The following is a 19,459-nucleotide window of genomic DNA, read 5'->3' as shown; positions in this document are numbered from 1 at the left end:
TCTATCCAATATGCACCCTCTCCGTAACATCCTCCTCCTGATCAGTCTCACAGGAGCAGCTCAAGCTGCTCTTGCAGGCGCACCATCTACCGAGAGCTCTGGTGTTGAAGTCGCTGAGTTGAATGGTATGACATCCACATTGCTAAATACATCACACCCAGACTAACATCATCAGGCTCCAAAGCGCAGCCACCTCAGTTGTTCCAGCGTGAGGAGGAGGTGGAGGAGAATGAAGACGATGACGAGGCAGGTTTGACAGGCAATGATGGCACCGCTGTGTTGGCAGAGCTTGACTCTCGAGCACCACGTGTTAGGTGTTTAACTCGGGGCCGACCTAAGAAAAACTGCTATCACTCGCAATGCCCCGGAAACAAGCAGTGCAAGGTTAACGCGAAAGGAAATTGTGTATTTAAATATGCGCAAAAGAAGAGGCCATTTGGTTGTAGCCAGTGTCTCTGCTACAGGGCTAATATCTAAATAGTAAAGACTATAAGATCTTTCTAAGTAAAATATTCAACAGCATCTAACTGCTTTACTTATAGAGTTTTGCCACTATTTTTCTTACTCTCAATCCTCGAAGTAAAGATCTGCTATGATATATCGTAAAGGATGATCGCGAACGTTGTTTAGTGGTAAGCCCATCTGGTAGCTAGAAACTGGATCTAGAAGCACCGAAATGAGGTCCGTTTACTAGATTTATAACAAGATGCGAAAGGTTATCGTTAGACCCTCCCTAACGACATCTGAGACCGTGAGCCGTTCCACAATGCTGGGAGGCTTTTGCCTTGCAGCAATCCGAGATCGTCTTACCTAAAATCGCTGCAGTGTCCTAAATGGGCAGTACGTATAGGTCCCGAGACTTTAGGGGGGGGGGGGGGGGGGGGGTCGCCCTGCATTGTCTCTGCAAAGGCATGACATGATGCCCTTGAGCATGCGAATATTTACCGTAAGAACTTATTTGGTATTATAGGAGCCCTTTCTACGCATGGCTTTGTTTCATCATCGCATCGACATCCTGGAGACTATGGATGCATGACTGCCCTCCTTCATATGTACTAGATCCTCGGCTAAATCGTATATCCAACCGGACCAACTATACCCATCGTTCTCGTGTATGACATTCAATACTTCTTCATGGGTATCTGTTTTCCTCTCCACATCACTCTTTTCCTCTCGGCATCACTCTTTTCCACACACCAATAGTCGACTTTTTTACGTTGCTAAGATGCGGAAGACTGTACACTAAATGATTACTTTGGAAAGCTACGAGAGCTGTTGGTATATATATAACCTCATGCAATACAGACATTGCAGGTCTTCATTCCTACTCAAACACATCAAAGAATGCTGGAGTCCCATGAGAGATTCGGGAATCGATGTGCGGGCTCCAAAGAGATATTTGGCCAAGCCTAAGGCGAGTTGGAATTTACAGCCAAGCCTTGATGTTCCACGCTGACATTACAGGACTGATGCCCAACGAAGTTTTACGGCGTGATTGGTCTGTGAAATCTTGCTGCCTAACAAGTTTATTGTCTCGCGTTGTCATGTCGAGCATTAGGAATTTCAATCTGTTGCATAACAAACAGAATGGACGTCGCTGCACGAACCCTGGACCTGAGTCAGGATGAACTTTATTCCTTAGTCTAAGCACTAATTATTTATTATTGCTATAGTCTTCCGCGGTTTATATAAATATAGAAGTGGACCGTGAAGTAGATATCTACTTACTACTCACTATTAGTGAGACTACCTTGAAGGAGTGTTTTAATATGGTCTATATCTAACTCCTTAAGTTTATCCCCATTGACTATCCATCCACAAGACTCAACATGAGCTTGAACCTCGTTTTGTAACTCTTGCACAGTATTATACTCGAATCGCCAACATTTATGGAGAATTTTCCCCATAAACTCATCCTCAAGATCAGGCATCCAGTCTTCATCTCTTATTAAGCGTGCCGTTTCTCCTAGAGTATAACCCCTTCCTTCGCCAGGATTACAAGATATCATAATGCGGTATATCAAGTTACTAAACATAAATATATCAGTCCTAAGTGTTGGGTTCCGTATTATCCGCGATAGTGGGAGTGACTCTGGTGAGAACTCATAGCTGGTAATAAAATCACCGCGAAATTGCCAGCCTTTTTCTGGATCACGGAAGTCTGAAGCTATAAAGCCTGCCAGCGATATATCTAGGGACTCTGCTGATATCCAGCAGCTCTCCTCAAAGAAGGCTCCATAAGCTATATTATGAGAGTGTATCAATATAAGGGCTGACAGCAGCTGCAAACTCCACTGGTAGACAAGAGGCAGGAACTCTGGCTTAATGCGATCGTTAGGGGCTGTGGCCTCGGCTCTGACAGTGTAAAGTTTGGATGTGTATTCCTCGAAGAAATTCCAGAGGGACCCATATGTTGATTTTCTAAGTATGGGAAGACCCGTCCAAGCGTCTTGATCCAGTCGCCTGCACTTCGCATCAGTAAAGAGATCCATAGATGACTGATTGATCTTAAAAAACCTACGGGACTATTCTTGGATGCTCTTCACCGATCAGGTCATAAGCATACGAAGTCTTAAAGCATTGGAAAGCTTCGTAATCTTGCCGCCACGGGGCATCCGGTTCGTCAACTTCATCATCAACCCAAAACCGGCAACTAGGATGGAAGATGACAGAGTTTGCGTCCCTGGAGAAAACGTTCACACGCCCAATAGAGATTTCTCTCGGAAGGCGAATACCATTTGGGTCGGTCAATGGGATAGTTCGAGGACCTGTTGCGGTCCGATAATAGGTTCCTAGCCCTGGCTTACCCAAGACGGTTCGAGCCATGGCAAAAAAAAAAAACGGTGCAAAAAGGAATTAATGGTGAGAGGTGTGGGTTTCTGTTTTCGTGTTCTAGTTAGAGCCATTTTAAGTCGTATAGAAGGCGCCCCGAATATTTATCCGGACCGTTCTGGTTTTCTGTGGAGTACAGCCCAATGATGTCCACATTGATGCCTTTCAGAGTTAACGTACAGTTCTGTTATAAAGTCCCGCCGACTTTAAGCCAGCCACCATGCGAATGAGTGATCGAGATGCTGACCCAGCCATCAATGCAAGACTCGAGCCCTTAGGCCAGACAGCCCTCAGTATCATTTATGCTGACAAGTCTGAACCTCAAATTGCTATTAAAGCTATCGGCTTCTGGCTAGATGGGGAAATGAACGACCATGCTGCCCTTGCCGAGGACACGACTGAGACGTTCAAACGTGAAGCTGCCATATATGATGTTTTGGGTTCGCATAAACACATTCTCAAATCATATGGGGTTGCGTATCTTCCCGCTGCTGAAGGCGGAGGATCAGAACCCTCGCCCAAAAGCGAGAGAGAAGCCTGGGCATTGAAACTTGAGAGAGATCCCCATGGCAACCTTCGCGAGCGTATGCTCAAGGGCGATGCACTACCTATAGCCCAACATTTAAATATAGCAGGGATACTTCGTTCTGTTGATTCTAGAGGAATTTATTGGGAAGTAACTCTACTGTTCTATTCCAATTGGTGTATACCACTTATTATCCTACCCCTCGGAAGACGGATTCATATCTCTTCCGGAGTCTCCGTTAGACAAGAGTGACCCTTGATAGATAAGCTGTTCTGCTAGACTAGAACGGGGCGTCATTATCCCATGCAGTTGCCTTGTGATTATTGTCGCCAGTAACTACTTCAAGCCACTGCTAAAGCATGCCGCCCTCCGGCAATCTGTTTCTTATGCAATACCCGGATTACAAAAGCAGTTCCGATCAATGCCACTGCCATGGCAACCATAGTAGGATATCCTTTGGGATAGCTCGGCGCCTCAACCTGTTGCCAAATGACCAATGGTAACCAAGCTTGGAAAACATACGCCATCTGGTTCATCGCACCTGTAACGAGGGCTCTTTCCTCATTATCGTCACTGCAGATTTCATGCGCCCAAGCAAAGGTCAACCCGCTGATGCCGCCGCCAAAACCACACAGCATAAAGCACACCCATGTGAAGGCGGTAGGAACCTTCCATACCGTGAGTCCAACGTACGCTATAATCTTGACCAAGCCAGAAAACACAATAGCCGGCCAACGGGCACCACGGAATAGACTATCCGATGTCCACGCGTAGATGAGTGTCGTAACGACGCTGATGACATCGACAATTGTTGGGTAAATATTGACTTCTCGGATTGTGTAGCCTTGTGATTTCAACCACAGGGGAAACGCAGGCTGAGAGCTGCCTCCGTTACCGTTATTGAATAGAATGTAAAGCAAGACCAGGACGTAGATGTGCCAGCTGCTGAAAATCTTCTTGAACTTGGCTTTAGTGTATGGTGCTCTCTTCGCTCTACCCTCAAGTTCCATGCGTCGTTTTGCCAGCGCAATCTCTTCTGGAGTAAAGTACCACGCCTTGGTAATCTCAGGTACGTCAGGCAGGAAGAAGAACCCAGAGATGGCGATTGGTAGAGATACAACAGTGTTGGTGATAAACAACCATTGCCATCCGTGGTACCCATGCACGCCATCGAGGTTGTGCGAGCCGGCCATCAAGTAGCCAGAGACCATGGAGCCCACGTTTCCCATGGCATGGAAGAGACACGAACGCTTGGCGAGCTCATCCTTGCGGTACCAAGAGCCAACAATGTATTGCATTCCAGGATAGAAGGTACTTTCAGCAAGACCGATAAAAAAGCGAAGAACATAGAGCTGCGTGGCGTTTGTACACTTTATGAGAAGAATGGTTAGAACGGACCAGGTAACCTGGATTTATTTGTTAGTTTCAGTGGTTTTGGGCGACCAGAAAGGCGTACCTCGCAGGCAGGGATCCAGATGCTTGGCCGAATACGCGTCAGTAGCATGTTACTAGATGATTGTTAGCAAGTGCTTATGATGGAATAGAAAGAATCTTACCTCGGAATTTCACCAATAACATATCCAACGGTCCAGCATGCCTGCATATAGTTCAACTCATTTCCCCAGAGGCCCATATCCTCCTTCATCCCAGACACAAAGGCATTGTTGATGTTGACCTGTTACGTTAGTACTAACACAGCCCTTGACGTGGAGTGGAAATCTACCTGATCCAGATACTTGATGAAGTATCCCAGTGAGGCCAATGTCATAAGAGCAAGGTCAAGCTTGAAGAGAAATCTGCGTTCCTCGGGGGACTTGTCGAATGTGTCCCAAAGATATGATCTCCAGCTCCTTTCGGGGGTCTCTTGGAGCACGGCCAAAGCTGATGTTTCTGAGTCAGACGAGACAGCTTGGTCGTTGACATCTCTGACCCTTTCGGTCGAGATTTTCTTTGGGTCTGCTGCCATTATGTTTTGAGTATAACAGCGAGCACAAAATGCAAAGATATTATCGCACTGGGTTGATCTTCAGCTTCTTATAAGGTTATATTTATGCGGGGCATTTTATCATAGTGATCAATTGCGTTCTTTTCGTTTCATCATTGCGCTCTGCTAGATGGAGCAATAACATCGGGGAGAAGCCGCTCTATTGTTCGTAATCGCTGTGAAGCAGGTGCATACTTGAGTAGTATTATAGCAGGTGGCCAATCAGAAGTCCGCCGCCACAAGACTCATTCTGCATACAAATGGCGTCAAGACCTCTCCTTATCTATGTCTAACTAAAGTCACTTTGATCAGCATTAACGATCCAACTGCATAGGTTATGTACTGGCATTAGTACGAAATTATACAACAACAGGGCTTCTGGTTGGTGGGCTGTGTTGACGTGACTGGGACCCAGTATGCTGTGCTTGGCCTCTATCTATTGCCGGGTTATCATTACGGCAGTCTGGATTCATTCCATATGAAGGCAAGCGCTTCGACTGGTTGCATAATGCTTTTTCTTTTTGCGACTCAGCCTGTTTCGCAACAGTGCCTGGTCAATTGATTTCATGACTCGACACCTCAGCATCAGCCCTACAGAAACATGCAAAGTCTATAGCGCGTCGAAACACTACTTTAGAAGCGAGAGAATACAAGAGCGCAATAATACAAAGGAGATCCCATAATGACTACAATGGTTCAGGAACGAGAAGGTCAGTCAAGTGGTGAATAAAAAGTTCATAAATGTCTGACGACTCGGCTCTCAGCGACGACATACAAAACAATGTAACGAGTCCGACAATGAACCTCTTTCTATGGAATGTCATGTCATGTTTCTAATGATAACTGTTTACGGCTAACTTATTTTCTCCACTGATAGTTTGGGGGATGCTGGTGAGATGGACGTTGAGTATTCAACCTACCTAATCGTTCCCAGGCTCGGATTGCAACATAGCACGTCATTGTACCCCAGCCATGCAGAACCAGTAGTAGTAACAGAAATGCAATATTTCTTATGGCCTGCCCTTAGAATATTCTTGCTGGGAGCTATTTTTCTACCTTATATATTAATATAGAATTATTTAATTTCGTATTTTACAATTATTTAATAACTATGCACTATTCTACTGCAGGTATTTTATAACAGGCTACACAATGTGTCCATTGATGTAGGAATAGGACTAATAAGGGAGAAGTTACCTGCACACCCGGTGGCTTACGTAAGGCTCACTTATGTGCACCGCCCCCGGTGCAGGTAACTTCTCCCTTGATAGACCACCTTGTTGGATCACCATTGGCATTCGATGGAGAATATGCTAAGAAGACCTGGGTTAAGTTTGAAGACATTCCAGAAATTCGAGGTCGTGCTATCAAGGATTTACAAAGAGCCATAACGGAAGTCAATTGTGTTAAAAAGAACGCTACAATCATTAACAAAGTCACCAAGGTGCAGTTGACTCAGACTTACGATATTCTTGTCGCGGCCTCCGGCCTACACCGTGCCTGGCCCATTACCCTCGAGCCGAAACGAAAGAAGAATTTCTATCCGAATTGCGCACTATACGTCGAGTTTTGGGGATGCCTCGCACGGTGTCGTTGTCATTGGTGGCGGAGCTATCGTCGTGGAAATAGCTGCAAAGCTGAAGATTCTCATGCCGGGACTTAGTGTAACTCTCGTTCACTCGCGGGATATGCTTCTGTCCTCAGAACCAATCCCCGACAACAACAAGGAAAAGACTCTTGAGCTGTCAAAGGAGACTGGGTTTCAGATATTGATGAATCATCCTTTAAGCCAAATTACTGATGGGCAGACTTTGGATGGACGCTTCGAATTTCGACTTGAGTTTAGCAATGGCACTCAGATTGTGACTAGCAGAGTTATACGCGCCATCTCGCAGGGTCATCCCTCGACCGAGTATCTTCCAGCATCAGCTCTTGATTCAAATGGTTACATGGAGGTCTTGCCAAAGTGTGTCACTTTATCCTTCGAAAACTTTATGTCACAAACTTACATTTTATAGTTTGAATTGGAAACCGGGAACGCCAAACTACCAAGACCATTTCTCAGCGGGCGATGTAGTGCGATGGTCAGGGATAAAACGATGTAGTGGCGCGATGCACATGGGTCAATTGGTTGCGCAGAATATCCATCGGCGCATCATGCAGAAACTAACAGGCCGGGCTCCAGAGATGAAGAACTTGGAAGGATTCTCGCCCATGATTGCTGTTGCCCTCGCCAAGAAGGCTGTTGCGTATGCGCCACACACGATTGTTACATGGGGAGACGATGTGCTGCAAACATGCTTTGGGGACAATATGGCATTTTCATGTGAGTATTTACTACCACACTCCAGCTACAGATTGTACGGAATTTGACTGAATGGAAAGTTTGTAGAAGTACTATGCAGCTCGATGGCTCCCGCACAATGGAAGAAGAGCTTGACCGAGGTGTAAATTCCTAATAACACACAAATCACAGCCCCATATGGAGAATGTAGGAAAATAGAATTTAGGTCTATAGTAGTACTTAGCTTGACTTGATTTCGCTTAATAGAATACTGTAAACTGGGCGTAATATGGGGTAAGGGGAGCGGGATAAACATGATGCGAGCAGTAGTTAAATGCGGGGAAGCTGGAGTACTATATGCACTGTAATTCCCTAATTTTGCATTCCTTGTTTTTGCCGTCTCCCGATTTCCTCCTCGTCAATTCATCTGACAAAATGCCAGTGACACTTCCGGCTCCAAGCAGCCGTCGCATGCCTCTCAGTTGCGAGCCATGTCGCCAACGGAAGATCAAGTGCCCACGCAACATCAACCGTGGCCGAATTGCTTGCGACACTTGTGTACGTAGAGGCATTCCTGTCACTGAGTGTATCTATCTTCGAGATCAATGGTCACGGCGTAACGTCCCGATGCCTCGACATGGCGACAACTCGGCTCTTGTGGCTCGCATAGATCGGTTGGAAGAATTACTGCGTCAAAGCCTATCGAGTGCAAATTCAGAGCCTGGAACACTATCTGCAGAACTGGAACTGGAACCGGAACCATTACCGGAAATGGAACCGACAACAGAGTTATTGTCGCCAGAATCGACTCTGCATCAGTCGGCAGCCACCTCCTCTTCCGTCCAAAGTGATGCGTCTCTTACCCAAACCTATCGAGGTGTACCACCAGTTGGGGTAATTATCCGATATGCATCTGGCCATGAGCGATTTGAGCCAGCGTCTCTACAATGGTCGTCCGTAATCCAAAACAATCCTGTTGTGGGAGGCGTAAAGACAGACATGGACGAGAACAGGCCAGGCTCGATGCCTTTTTCCTTGATTAACACAGACATCACTGAGCTTCTAGAACTACTCCCTCCTGCCTCGCATTGCGAGCAGTTGAAGGACATCTACTTTAATACTTTTGCACCTGTGAGTTCTCCGGAGTGTTATTTTCTTCTCACCGTCTATTAACTGACAAAACAGCTTTTCCATATCTTACACGACCCCACGTTCGAGACAGGTTACCTTCAATTTCAATCTGACCCCGAGAAAGTATCGTTGCCTTGGCTGGCGCTTTTGTTCGCCATACTCAGTATCGCCGTCATCGCCCTGCCTCAAGATAGCCTTCTTCTTCGAGAGTTGGGCAAGCGCAATTCTGCGCCTGATAACATGTCATTATTGAGTAGCCGCTTCAGAGGAGCAGCCATGAAGTGCCTAGAATCAGACCACTATCTCTGGAGACACAATCTGAACACTCTACAAGCCTTGGTAATTCTAATCTACGGAATCAATCACACTCATGGGCACTCTTGGGCTTTGCTTGGAGCAGCACGGAATATCGCACTCTCTCTGGGCTGCCATGTTGACCCAACAGTCTTCCAAATGGAGCGGATCAGGGTGGAAGAGAGACGTCGATGCTGGGCTGGGCTAAAAATGCTTTACACAATACAGAACACAACACTGGGCTTCTTGGATGCCGCTCATATACCTTCAACCGTGAGACCACCGCTTGATATCAACGATAATGAGCTTGTGGCTGGTTATCAAATTCCCCAGTACCGAGATGGGCCGACCCAGATGTCGTACTTATTACTCAAGTTTGAACTTTACGATCTCTGCACTCGCATCTGTAGTCAGGTGTTCGAAAGTTCACGCACGCCTGGGTACGACAAGTTCCAGGCCCTCGATGCAGAGATCTCAGCTATGCGAGAGACACTCAATTACAGATATGTGTTTGACGTCTCAACTGTAGCTCATCATTCCGTCCAACTCAATATCCTGTTCGGATATACACACCATCTCACCCTCTTCCTCCACCGACCGGTCCTGAAACAAGGCGCCTCTGGCTATTCTGTCAATGACTGGGTGGCTTCACAAACTAAATGTATTAACAGTTCTAAAGAATTGATTAGTATACATCGTACGCTTCATGAAAACCCAATCTTTCTTCCATACCAATGGTATAACCGTGGACTAGGAAGCTTTCACGCATTTCATGCTGCGGTTTGTCTAGCTCACATCTACATGAGTGGTACAAACCTAGATACTACCACCAAGACTTCCTTTGCCGAACTTATTCGCGAATCACTTCCAATTTTTCGATATTTTATGAAGACTGGGGTTAGTGCGATTTGTACTAAAGCCACGCCTGTTCTCGAGAAACTACTGTATGTATATACGTCTTTTGCATAACTATACGCTGCTAACCAGAGTAGGAACATTATGAATTCGCAGGATCATCCTGATTCGAGTGCAAGGAGCGAGACTGTATATAATCACGAAGATTCGTCTCATCAACGCGATATCAGGCTACTCGATGAGTATATTGAGAATCTGGCACCCCAGCAATGGCTTTCTCCTTCCAATATGGGTTGGGAAGGCTGGGCAATGATTTTGGATGAACCTGTAGCAAATGTATTTGGAGCGTAATGAAATGAACGTGTACTGGTTGGACTTCGCTGAACTCAAGCGTCCAAGTCTTGAATTTTCCAAATAGTATTTCCTCTGCTTATGGACACAACCTCAAAGGCATGTGGCAGAAATGTTCCAGAATTCATCCCTTCCTTACCGCTGGTGTATAGATACTTTAACGTCAACGACCCTGAGCAGTATGAAGCATAGCGTGGAACGGACTGCTGCTTTAGTGGGTATCAAGTACCGGGGACAATCGATAGATTATATCAGTTCAAGTCCATATCCTAGTGCTTGAGGGGCCTACAATATGACACGGTCCAGTCTATTTATAAAATTGCATATGAATTACTTCTACCGGAAGCTAACTAAATAAGAAGCCTTTGTTAACTACAAAGTGATTTGACGGGATTGCAGCAAGATTTCTCAGACACTCTTCATGCCTCTTTATACATGGGGAAGGTAGGAATCTCGAATGGAGTTACACCTCCAGCAAAAAGACCTGCGCATCCAGCCCAGTCTTGGGAAAATAGTTAGCAAGGGTATAGCGCTGAAGAGGAAGAACTTACAACTCATAACAGCAACCAAGTATCCAAAAGCATAGCCTGCGTTGAGAACAGACATGCTGTTTACCATATTGCCAGCAGCCAGTAAGATAAGGCAGATATCTAATGCCAGAAGATCAAGAAAGAGTACCCAGGAGCTTCTCACTGCAGCAATAGTATATATGACTGTCAGGATGAACCATGCCCATATATAGATGGCGATGGCCTGTTGGAAGTCTGGACTCAGAGTACCTGACTCATCCGTTTATGCAGCAATGATGCCCGAACCAGGAAGGTATATCATGCTGTATGAGATATTAAAGGCGCCATAAGACATGAAAACAGCCGTGCCAAATGTATTTCCAGTTACAAATTCCATGATTCCGACGATGTACTGACAGATGCCGCCGAAGAAGATCAGCACGGCAATCATGACATTCGGAGTCTGAATTCCGCGAGCGTGGACCCCGAAACTGGAAATGAGAAAGATGCCTTATTGGTCAGCTGGTAAGTGTCCTGAAGAATTCACCAAATGGGTTGAGGACAATACCTGTAGCGAAAGAGAGCAGACCCAGTGGTGATGGGTTGGCAAAGCGCCGATGTACCACAGGGAGAGCCGGCTGGCCGCGATCCTCAATATGGCCACCTGCAGTTGTGGCCGGTCGTAACTTGTTTTCTCCGGAAGACATGGTGCTTGATGCGGTGTTCGGAGTCCGTTCGGTTATTTACTGGCTGATGATACTGGTGAGATACTGCAGAGTTCTCTCCGATCGCCAGGAACGGAGTTAATAATAAAGAAACGCATAATTCCATGGCTGGTTATCTTGGCCCGAGCTATCCCAGTTCATCTCGCAAGATTCCCCAGAAATTCATGTTCTACGGCAGCTAGTATCCCCAGTCCCGAATATGACCGCTCTTGTCCCCTTGTCTCCCCCGCGTTACGCATATTTACATTTACTTACGCCATCCCTGCGCCCCGCCTTCTCCGTCATCTCCGCCATCTCCGGCACCTTCACCATCCCCACTATCTCCGTCTTCCCCACCATAGGAACAGCAGCCAAAAATCAGCAAGATTGGTGGATGCCTATTTGAGCTGTTATTCACCCAGTTGACCACGGTTCCTCTAGGTACAAACTAAGAATTATCTGTACAACAAGCCACAATGGGATCTCAAACTACCTCCGCCCCCATGCAATACGTTGCTTACCTCCATCCTAACTTGGTCGTTCCTCGTGTTGGTCATTTTGACCTGGCCAAGGATACTATCCAGCCTCTGTGCTTCACGTCCGGAACTCCGGTGTCGGACCTTTATGAAGTCATTGCTGCAGGAGCTTCTCAGATCATTTTCGATTCTGGTAGCGAGGTGCTATTGGCCAAAGACGTCAAGTTATTGCCCACCATTTCTGGCCGAGACATTCTGGCTGTAGGAAAGAACTATATGGAACATGCCAAAGAGTTCAACAGCTCAGGGTATGACAGCTCTGATAAGACCGACCGACCAAGCCATCCAGTCATCTTTACGAAGCGGGCTACGTCTGTTATCGCTCATGGGGACATTATACTTCCTCATATCAACTTTTCGCAGACTCTCGATTATGAGGGAGAAATCGGGGTTATCATTGGAAAGACAGGATACCGTATTGATGAGACTAACGCATGGGACCATGTCTGGGGCTATACCATTATCAACGATATGACTGCCCGTGAGCGTCAACGCGATCACAAGCAGTTCTTTATTGGAAAGTCACCCGATACCTTCTGCCCCATTGTAAGTTATGGCAAAGCCTAAATATGAGGTTAATTATCTGACTGTTCTATCCAGGGCCCTATTGCTGTCTCGAAAGATGATCTACCATCTACTCTGAAGGTTCAAACCCATGTCAATGGGGAGCTTAGGCAGAGCTCTACTACCGAAGATCTCATCTTTTCCATTCCCACCTTGATTAGGACTATTTCCGAGGGCCAAACATTGCAGCCTGGTGATGTAATTGCTACTGGTACTGTAAGTTGGCTTTATCCACTGAGCGAATATTGGCTAGATCTCAACTAACAATTTCATAAAGCCCGCCGGCGTTGGCATTGGTAAAAACCCACCGGTTTTTCTCCAGCCTGGCGATGAGGTTTCCGTCTCGGTCACAGGGCTAGGAACCTTATCCAATGAGATCGGAACCGCAGACACTACCAACCCAACGGTCGAGCGAGTTTCTTCAAGCTCGCCATTTCGCATCACCAACTTGGCCAAGACACTCAGCGTTGGTATTGGACTGACCGAACTCAATGGCAAGCAATTCAACTACAAGAGACAAGGATCTGGAAGTAACCACATCGTCTTCGTGCATGGTCTAGGCGGTACTATGGATTACTGGACTCCCTTGATCTCTAAACTTTTCCTCTCTGAGTACTCTCTTCACTTGTTTGACTTGGAGGGCCATGGTCTTAGCCCGACACATCCTCTCAGTCAGCTAAGTATTGAGTCATTTGCGTCGGATATTCGATCTATCTTCGATGTTGCGAACATTTCTACTTCCGCCACCCTATTCGCCCACTCTCTTGGATGCTTGGCAGCCCTCAAATTCACGCTAGACAACCCTACTCTTGTGGGCAAGTTGGTCCTCATCGGGCCCCCTCCATCACCTCTACCAGATGCAGCATCGGAGGGCGCGTATGCCCGTGCAACCGTTGTCAGAAGCAAGGGTATGCAAGCTGTTGTAGATGCTGTAGTGGATGCGGGGACATCAGGGCACTCTAAGCAGGAAAACCCTATCGCGATCACTGCCGTTAGACTGAGCCTTCTCGGTCAGGATCCCGAATCTTATGCCAAGGCACTTTGGGCACTTGCTGGAGCCACCAAGGAGCTCAAGGTAGAGCAGATCCAAGCCAAGACCCTCATTATCACGGGCGACGAAGACAAGGTCTCACCCTCCTCTCTATGCGAGAAGTATGCGTCTCGCATACAAGATTCTCAACTTGTGGTACTCAACAATGTTGGACATTGGCATGTTTTTGAGGCCGTTGATGGTGTTTCTGAAGCTGTGAAGGCATTCCTGTAAATGGAAGTTTAATGGACAATATCTAGCTCAATAAATAAATGGTGCATAAATATATCTGTATAACTTCGCGTTCTCTTGAAACTCGACGTCTATTACAAGGTGCATTTTCATCCCGTCACGTATACATCAAGTCGAGTAACATGGTAATGCGATTTGCCTATCGGTTACGGGAGAAGTCATGATACCAATTTCAACACTGGACTAGAGATAGATTCAGAGGCTTCTTATGCACTGTCAATCTTTATGATTTTAGATAATTTATTTGCCTTGGTGTCTTCAGTATGTCCAATATACTCTAGAATTATAACGTGCCTAAAAGTCTACGTCCCAAAACTTCCGAAGCCCAACAAATCTTGGGGGCTCTTTGAACTTGTTTTGTATCCCTCTAGTCCGCCCAACCCTAAGCGATCTCCCAAACTCGGTCAAATCCTTCTCGTTGTGAAACCTCCAGAACTGCCATGTACAATTGCTTCCTCTAAACGACTCAATAACACCAGCTCCTCCGGGATGGTTGTGCACGAACTCTGTGCAGTCGTAGACAATGTCATCTATTATGACCCATAAGCGACCGTTTTGGCACGCATCCGCGATCTTCTCTGCTTCAATGAAAGGCAAAGCGTCGTTTTCGGTGGTGATTGGCGCTGGCTTATACGAGATTGGATTGCTGCAGTTTTCCACAAGTGCCACGGACGGCAAAAGATCGGATTTTGTGTCCAAGGCAATGTGGACTGCGTCGCTGGGCTGCTGTGTTGGCCGAGACTTGCAGTTCGACCAGAACATGACGGGTAACTGATGGAGTAACTAGATTGGGTGACTGGTATGTAGCGTAGCTGTTTGTCGTATTGCAGTTTGCAGAGGGTGTTGGAACTTCGGTCCGCATGAAAAGGGCACAGCTACGCTAACTCCGATGGCCCGCTCTCGGATATTTCAAGCCCAGGCTCTTTGAGTTACGTTGGTGGCGATCCCCCGCATTCCGCACCAAGCCACACGCGGAGATGGCGGCGATGCACGGGGAAAGGTAGTCCGAGTTAGAAGTTTGAATTGCCGTGGAACAGTTGACAGATAATTCCGAGCGGAGATACCTTTAGCTAGACGATCCCCTGTACACAGCGCTGCTTCCCCACAGGGAATATAGAAGTTCAGCTTAAGTCGCATAGGTCTGGACTTTACAGAGGTAATCACAAGCGCACATACATTCGACAATGACTAAAGAAGAGACCATCAAGACTTCGTGGTCTCAAGGGGCACACGATTCCTGGTCAGGACAGACAATCTTTTCCCAGAAGTTCCCCAAGAATGTCGAGTTTATCAACAATTTAAAACTCGATAAAACACTTCAGCCCAAAGAGTACAAGATAGAAGGAACTCACCAAGAGTCAAAGATTCTATTTAAGAACGTCAATATTATTGAGTCTACAGGCCGTGAGCCGTACAGGGGTGATGTCTTGATTGAAGGTATGTTGTCAACCTAGAATTAACAACAAAGCCTTAACAACAGCAGGTGAGAAGATCAGCGCTGTTGGTGAAGTTCCCAACAAGGCAGAACTTGAGAAAGATTTCACCGTGCGTGTCTTTGAGGGAAGAGGCAGGACACTCATGTCAGGCCTTGGGGATGGACATACCCACTTCACCTGGAATGGGGGTGACCTCAACAGACTTGGAGAGCTCGATGTCGAAGAGCATGTTCTCCTGACAATCAAGAGTGCTCAATGCTTTCTTGACTCAGGATACACCATGTAAGTAGCGACATGGTTCTGCTACTTCAGCAGTGTTAACACTCAGCTATAGGTGTTTTGGGGCAGCTTCAGCTAAAGACCGCCTCGACGTGGTGGTTCGAGACGCTATCAACGCTGGTGATATTCCAGGTCCTCGTTATCTTGCCAATGCAAGAGAGATCGCCAAGACTAATGGTGAATTGGTGGCTGGTATCACGCGATTTGCAGACGGTCCAGGCGGTAAGTCGATAATATGCTTAATGCCGAACGACTTGGATATCCATTCTAATTTAATAGAAATGCGCGAAGTTATCAAGTACAACATCGAAACAATCGGCGTCGATAACGTCAAGCTCAGTATCTCGGGCGAGGAAATCACCGAGATTCGCTCAGCACAGGATTGCTACTTCCATGACGACGAGATGGCCGCCTGCGTGGATGAGGCACATAAGCGCGGAAAGCGACTATGTGCACATGCTCGAGCTAGAGATTCGGTCAAGATGTGTGTTAAGCATGGGGTGGATGTGATATACCATGGCAGTTACATTGATGATGAAGGTGTGTAATCAGTTCATCGGCCTTGGTTATACATAAAGCTAACTCTCTAGGCATGGAAATGTTAGAACGCGAGCGAGAGAAATACATTGTCGTACCAGCTATCAACTGGCTGGTCGCCACTACCTACGAGGCCGAGGCTTTTGGGTATACCCACGCTGCTGCGGAGAAAGCGGGATACAAGCGGGAACTTGACGTTGCGGTTGCAGGACTGCGCGAGATGCACAGAAGAGGCATTGTCGTTCTACCAGGAGGGTATGTCACTCCGCCAATCTTGTCCAAGTTAAGTACTAACTGGTATAGTGACTATGGTTTCGCGTGGACGCCCCACGGAACTTATGCGCGCGATCTTGAACATTTCGTCAAGCTACTCGGTTTCACCCCGCACGAGAGTATCATTGCTGCCACCGCTGGTGTTGCTGCTCTCCTGATGAGGGGCCACGAGCTTGGAAAGATTCAGCCTGGATATTACGCAGATTGCATCCTAGTCGATGGAGATCCTGTACAAGACATATCGATCCTACAGGATCACAGTAAACTTGACGTTATTATTATTAACGGTCGAGTTCATAAAGCAGGAAGGAGAGAGTATTTTATGGACTTGTCAGGATCATTGTCACATGGGATCCCGCATCATCTACTAGGGGACTTTCCAGAAAAGAAACCAGCTATGCAGAAGTCATTCTAGATTTTGCAAAGATCCCGGGTTAGGCTGGTAATAGGTACACAAAGAACTAGGGACATGGTTGTTCAAGGTATCGGTCTGAGTCACCGTGAAACGGACAGCGAACGAATCAACGATAGGATTACGTGCGGGGCATCACTTAACAAAACATCAAAACAACAATGTCAATTTAAATTAATTTACTCCAATGTAAACATTTTCTAACGCAAAACTGCTATTACACATACATCTCACAGTTATTCTTTCCACTTAAGATTTAACATGACGATATCCAAGGAAGCCTTGCTCAAGGATTACGAGTTTGACCCAAGTATGCTTGAACGCGTAGCCTTCCGCAAAGTCAAACATACCATTGCCATTGTCGAGCCAGACCCTTCCTGGCCTCAGAAATTTGCCCTTGCCAAAGCTCGTATTGAAATGGCCCTTGGCGACACAGCCGTCTCTATCAACCACGTCGGCTCAACCAGCGTCCCCGGTCTTCCTGCAAAAGCAGTCATCGACATTGATCTTACGGTTCGAGATGTCGCTGACGAGGCATCGTACGTGCAAGCGCTTGAGAATGTAGGATTCCATTTCCTGCTCAGAGAGCCAGCATGGCACGGACATCGTTTCTTTTGCGACTACGAGGATGTGTCAACGAATTTGCACGTCTGGGGCCCGGATTGTCCCGAGGCGGCGAGACACAAGATCTTTTCGGATTGGTTGAGGAATAATGAGGAGGATCGAAAGTCATATGAGAACATCAAGCGGGAGGCGTCCAAGGCGAGCATTGCCGGTGGTGAGGATGTACTGGAGTACAATAAGAGGAAGGAGAATGTGATCCGGGAGATTTTACAAAGAGCTTTCAAAGCTCTAGGTTATTTGTGAGGTAGCTCTGGAACTGGGAAAACATGAGGCCTTCAGAAACTAACGGAATCATGGCAATATCTTCATAACAGTGATCCAGTCATACACGTCATATCATGTCTACGATAGGAAAAGGGATTCATGCATCATACTAATTTCACTACTGATACAAAAATGAACCAGTTAAATACCCAAGAGATTATAGTAGAGTCCTTTGCGCTTGAAGATAGACAAACGCCTCATTCGCTGGCCCGTCATGAATGAAGTCAATCCAGGGAAGGTCTTCTGCCAATATCATATCTCGCATTGTCTCCCAAGAGAGATCATAATCCACTACCACATCCCAGAGATCTCCAACTATGGGGTTCGACACCTCAACCGTCGAGAAGAAACCCATCATCATTACCCAGATAGCAAACGTCTTGTGATTCATGTTATGGTCTTGCATCTCTGTATAGCTTGATTCAAATTGTCCCTGAAGCTCTGGTAGTTGTGGTCTTCGTACGGGGCTTCGGGAAAGGGTGGTGAGAAAAGCAAGCATCCCAAGCCTCAGTGCTTCTTCTGTACCAGCGCAATCGTTATTCGGATCCAGTAACTGTGTCTGGATATCGTTGATCTGTGATTGGAAGTCCGCCCATATTAGATCATTCCTTGCAATCATAGCATCTTTTATATCTTGTGTAAGAGCCTCCAGATTCTGGAAAGCTTCAATCACCCATGGGGAGTACACTTTGAGTTTTTGAAGAATATCCGGCGTTGCAATTGGTGGCATCGGTAATAACGGATAACCATTATATTCCAGTGCAAGATGCAGTGGCCGGCCAGAAGCCAACGCCAGCCTCAGATCGAACTGCTGAATCTTGTAGAGAAGCTTCGCGTCCAGTCCTGTCGGAACATTGTCCCTGATCATAAGTAATCTTTTGACTCCTTCAAGATGCGACCGTACAGCTCCAAAGTCGTGCAATACCTCGGCCGGGAACAATAGTATCAGGATTGTCATCATTATCGTTGAGGACTGTTGGCCTGCAGCTTGATGCAGATCCCGATTCAATGAAGAAAGGATGTTGCAGAGTAGCTGCTGGGTCCAGGAGGAGAGGCGCGTACTACAGCGGAGATCATCTACGGCATGCGTGGCGAGGTAGATTGCGCTTAGTAGAGTTTTGTTTTGGTAGAGGAACTGGAAGTCATCGATCATCCATTTTTGGATGTTGAGGCTTGTGTCTAGTGGGTACACTGATTCGATAATATTATTATATTTCATGACTACCACGAGCCGGTGTTAGTGATCAGTGATTCCTAATAGGATAGTGGGTGTAAATCACCAGTTTGCATTATCGAGGATGGAAACAGTGAAGAGTCAAAGCCAAAATCGTCAACACTCATACTCAATGACCCGAACAACTGACTGTAAAGACGTTCATTCCGAAGGCTCGAGGTACGGTGTAGCGATGATTCTTTACGACGTATGATGCTGGTGTCCTTCGTTTCTGGTCCTGCAGTTTCTTGAGAGTGTACTTCTATATTTTTTGCCTTTCTTCTCGAACGTCGAGAGTTTTGGCGTACATTCACTCCCTTCATGCACTGGCTCCGGATAGTGGCTCGACTAGCAGGGTCTGAAGGGCGACCAGTGCCGTCAACAGCTAGGAAGGTGAAACTGCCTCCTACCATGGTTGATTGGTAATGGATAATCTAGCCTGAGTCTCTAACGCTTGTTGTCCCAGAAGAGGAGAGAGTTGTGGAGTTGCTTCGGAAAGGGAATACAATGTGGTCAAAGACCAATCTGTTTGCTGACATCTCGATAAGGAGGCAGAGAGGCTTGCCACT

At 46.6% G+C, this 19,459-nt stretch overlaps 11 protein-coding genes across 11 annotated transcripts; 6 read left to right on the top strand and 5 right to left on the bottom strand.

The window, feature by feature from the left end:
* Nucleotides 1-10: 10 nt before the first annotated feature.
* Nucleotides 11-477, top strand: EDB82DRAFT_481782 (uncharacterized protein; the record flags this gene model as incomplete). Its single annotated transcript, XM_025726034.1, has 2 exons — nt 11-125; nt 176-477. The coding sequence occupies 2 exons, from the start codon at nt 11-13 to the stop codon at nt 475-477; spliced, it is 417 nt and encodes a 138-aa protein (XP_025594573.1).
* A 1,200-nt stretch (nt 478-1,677) lies between these two features.
* On the bottom strand, nt 1,678-2,870 carry EDB82DRAFT_357839 (uncharacterized protein). Its single transcript, XM_025726032.2, has 2 exons — nt 2,522-2,870; nt 1,678-2,463 (listed from the first exon to the last, which is right to left on the bottom strand). The coding sequence occupies exons 1-2, from the start codon at nt 2,824-2,826 to the stop codon at nt 1,728-1,730; spliced, it is 1,041 nt and encodes a 346-aa protein (XP_025594572.1). The 5' UTR covers nt 2,827-2,870; the 3' UTR covers nt 1,678-1,727.
* A 143-nt stretch (nt 2,871-3,013) lies between these two features.
* EDB82DRAFT_563322 (uncharacterized protein) lies at nt 3,014-3,610 on the top strand (the record flags this gene model as incomplete). The annotated part of the gene is made up of 1 exon (XM_025726031.2): nt 3,014-3,610. Exon 1 carries the CDS (start codon nt 3,053-3,055, stop codon nt 3,608-3,610), a length of 558 nt encoding a protein of 185 aa, XP_025594571.1. The 5' UTR covers nt 3,014-3,052.
* An 89-nt stretch (nt 3,611-3,699) lies between these two features.
* On the bottom strand, nt 3,700-5,324 carry EDB82DRAFT_436930 (major facilitator superfamily domain-containing protein; the record flags this gene model as incomplete). The annotated part of the gene is made up of 4 exons (XM_025726030.1): nt 3,700-4,764; nt 4,815-4,866; nt 4,915-5,033; nt 5,082-5,324. 4 exons carry the CDS (start codon nt 5,322-5,324, stop codon nt 3,700-3,702), a joined length of 1,479 nt encoding a protein of 492 aa, XP_025594570.1.
* A 700-nt stretch (nt 5,325-6,024) lies between these two features.
* On the top strand, nt 6,025-10,073 carry EDB82DRAFT_548937 (uncharacterized protein; the record flags this gene model as incomplete). The annotated part of the gene is made up of 7 exons (XM_065609534.1): nt 6,025-6,052; nt 6,614-6,791; nt 6,877-7,308; nt 7,361-7,668; nt 8,069-8,757; nt 8,812-9,999; nt 10,044-10,073. 7 exons carry the CDS (start codon nt 6,025-6,027, stop codon nt 10,071-10,073), a joined length of 2,853 nt encoding a protein of 950 aa, XP_065463653.1.
* Nucleotides 10,074-10,566: 493 nt separating this feature from the next.
* EDB82DRAFT_518609 (GPR1/FUN34/yaaH family-domain-containing protein) lies at nt 10,567-11,662 on the bottom strand. The gene is made up of 3 exons (XM_065609042.1): nt 11,335-11,662; nt 10,809-11,276; nt 10,567-10,759 (listed from the first exon to the last, which is right to left on the bottom strand). The coding sequence occupies exons 1-2, from the start codon at nt 11,471-11,473 to the stop codon at nt 11,050-11,052; spliced, it is 366 nt and encodes a 121-aa protein (XP_065463652.1). The 5' UTR covers nt 11,474-11,662; the 3' UTR covers nt 10,567-10,759; nt 10,809-11,049.
* Nucleotides 11,663-11,876: 214 nt separating this feature from the next.
* EDB82DRAFT_518608 (uncharacterized protein) lies at nt 11,877-14,034 on the top strand. Its single transcript, XM_025726026.2, has 3 exons — nt 11,877-12,552; nt 12,607-12,786; nt 12,848-14,034. The coding sequence occupies exons 1-3, from the start codon at nt 11,947-11,949 to the stop codon at nt 13,832-13,834; spliced, it is 1,773 nt and encodes a 590-aa protein (XP_025594566.1). The 5' UTR covers nt 11,877-11,946; the 3' UTR covers nt 13,835-14,034.
* A 112-nt stretch (nt 14,035-14,146) lies between these two features.
* EDB82DRAFT_481776 (cytochrome b5-like heme/steroid binding domain-containing protein) lies at nt 14,147-14,614 on the bottom strand (the record flags this gene model as incomplete). Its single annotated transcript, XM_025726025.1, has 1 exon — nt 14,147-14,614. One exon carries the CDS (start codon nt 14,612-14,614, stop codon nt 14,147-14,149), a length of 468 nt encoding a protein of 155 aa, XP_025594565.1.
* A 211-nt stretch (nt 14,615-14,825) lies between these two features.
* EDB82DRAFT_357729 (uncharacterized protein) lies at nt 14,826-16,921 on the top strand. The gene is made up of 5 exons (XM_065607554.1): nt 14,826-15,289; nt 15,336-15,570; nt 15,623-15,789; nt 15,847-16,107; nt 16,158-16,921. The coding sequence occupies exons 1-5, from the start codon at nt 15,037-15,039 to the stop codon at nt 16,790-16,792; spliced, it is 1,551 nt and encodes a 516-aa protein (XP_065463651.1). The 5' UTR covers nt 14,826-15,036; the 3' UTR covers nt 16,793-16,921.
* On the top strand, nt 16,614-17,745 carry EDB82DRAFT_357780 (grpb/dephospho-CoA kinase). Its single transcript, XM_025726023.2, has one exon. It carries the CDS (start codon nt 17,051-17,053, stop codon nt 17,654-17,656), a length of 606 nt encoding a protein of 201 aa, XP_025594563.1. The 5' UTR covers nt 16,614-17,050; the 3' UTR covers nt 17,657-17,745.
* Nucleotides 17,746-19,452, bottom strand: EDB82DRAFT_357722 (uncharacterized protein). The gene is made up of 2 exons (XM_025726021.2): nt 18,958-19,452; nt 17,746-18,898 (listed from the first exon to the last, which is right to left on the bottom strand). The coding sequence occupies exons 1-2, from the start codon at nt 19,301-19,303 to the stop codon at nt 17,835-17,837; spliced, it is 1,410 nt and encodes a 469-aa protein (XP_025594562.1). The 5' UTR covers nt 19,304-19,452; the 3' UTR covers nt 17,746-17,834.
* Nucleotides 19,453-19,459: the final 7 nt, after the last annotated feature.

Source organism: Fusarium venenatum (assembly GCF_020744135.1).
Source record: "Fusarium venenatum strain MPI-CAGE-CH-0201 chromosome Unknown EDB82scaffold_4, whole genome shotgun sequence".
NCBI classification, from domain to species: Eukaryota; Fungi; Ascomycota; class Sordariomycetes; order Hypocreales; family Nectriaceae; genus Fusarium; species Fusarium venenatum.
The sequence above is the reverse complement of the archived record's forward strand: the minus strand, read 5'-3'. Positions and strand labels throughout refer to the sequence as shown.

What these genes read in the sequence shown, in the direction of transcription:
- EDB82DRAFT_357839 (XM_025726032.2), bottom strand. Translation starts at nt 2,826, where the DNA reads ATGGCTCGAACCGTCTTGGGTAAGCCAGGGCTAGGAACCTATTATCGG. An exon ending in GAGCATCCAAGAATAGTCCC is followed by an intron (nt 2,464 to 2,521) that starts GTAGGTTTTTTA and finishes TGCGAAGTGCAG; the next exon opens with GCGACTGGATCAAGACGCTT.
- EDB82DRAFT_518609 (XM_065609042.1), bottom strand. Translation starts at nt 11,473, where the DNA reads ATGTCTTCCGGAGAAAACAAGTTACGACCGGCCACAACTGCAGGTGGC. An exon ending in TCTGCTCTCTTTCGCTACAG is followed by an intron (nt 11,277 to 11,334) that starts GTATTGTCCTCA and finishes CTGACCAATAAG; the next exon opens with GCATCTTTCTCATTTCCAGT.
- EDB82DRAFT_518608 (XM_025726026.2), top strand. Translation starts at nt 11,947, where the DNA reads ATGGGATCTCAAACTACCTCCGCCCCCATGCAATACGTTGCTTACCTC. An exon ending in CCGATACCTTCTGCCCCATT is followed by an intron (nt 12,553 to 12,606) that starts GTAAGTTATGGC and finishes TGTTCTATCCAG; the next exon opens with GGCCCTATTGCTGTCTCGAA. An exon ending in ATGTAATTGCTACTGGTACT is followed by an intron (nt 12,787 to 12,847) that starts GTAAGTTGGCTT and finishes AATTTCATAAAG; the next exon opens with CCCGCCGGCGTTGGCATTGG.
- EDB82DRAFT_357729 (XM_065607554.1), top strand. Translation starts at nt 15,037, where the DNA reads ATGACTAAAGAAGAGACCATCAAGACTTCGTGGTCTCAAGGGGCACAC. An exon ending in CTTGACTCAGGATACACCAT is followed by an intron (nt 15,571 to 15,622) that starts GTAAGTAGCGAC and finishes ACTCAGCTATAG; the next exon opens with GTGTTTTGGGGCAGCTTCAG. An exon ending in ATTTGCAGACGGTCCAGGCG is followed by an intron (nt 15,790 to 15,846) that starts GTAAGTCGATAA and finishes CTAATTTAATAG; the next exon opens with AAATGCGCGAAGTTATCAAG.
- EDB82DRAFT_357780 (XM_025726023.2), top strand. Translation starts at nt 17,051, where the DNA reads ATGACGATATCCAAGGAAGCCTTGCTCAAGGATTACGAGTTTGACCCA.
- EDB82DRAFT_357722 (XM_025726021.2), bottom strand. Translation starts at nt 19,303, where the DNA reads ATGGTAGGAGGCAGTTTCACCTTCCTAGCTGTTGACGGCACTGGTCGC. An exon ending in ATCCTCGATAATGCAAACTG is followed by an intron (nt 18,899 to 18,957) that starts GTGATTTACACC and finishes GGCTCGTGGTAG; the next exon opens with TCATGAAATATAATAATATT.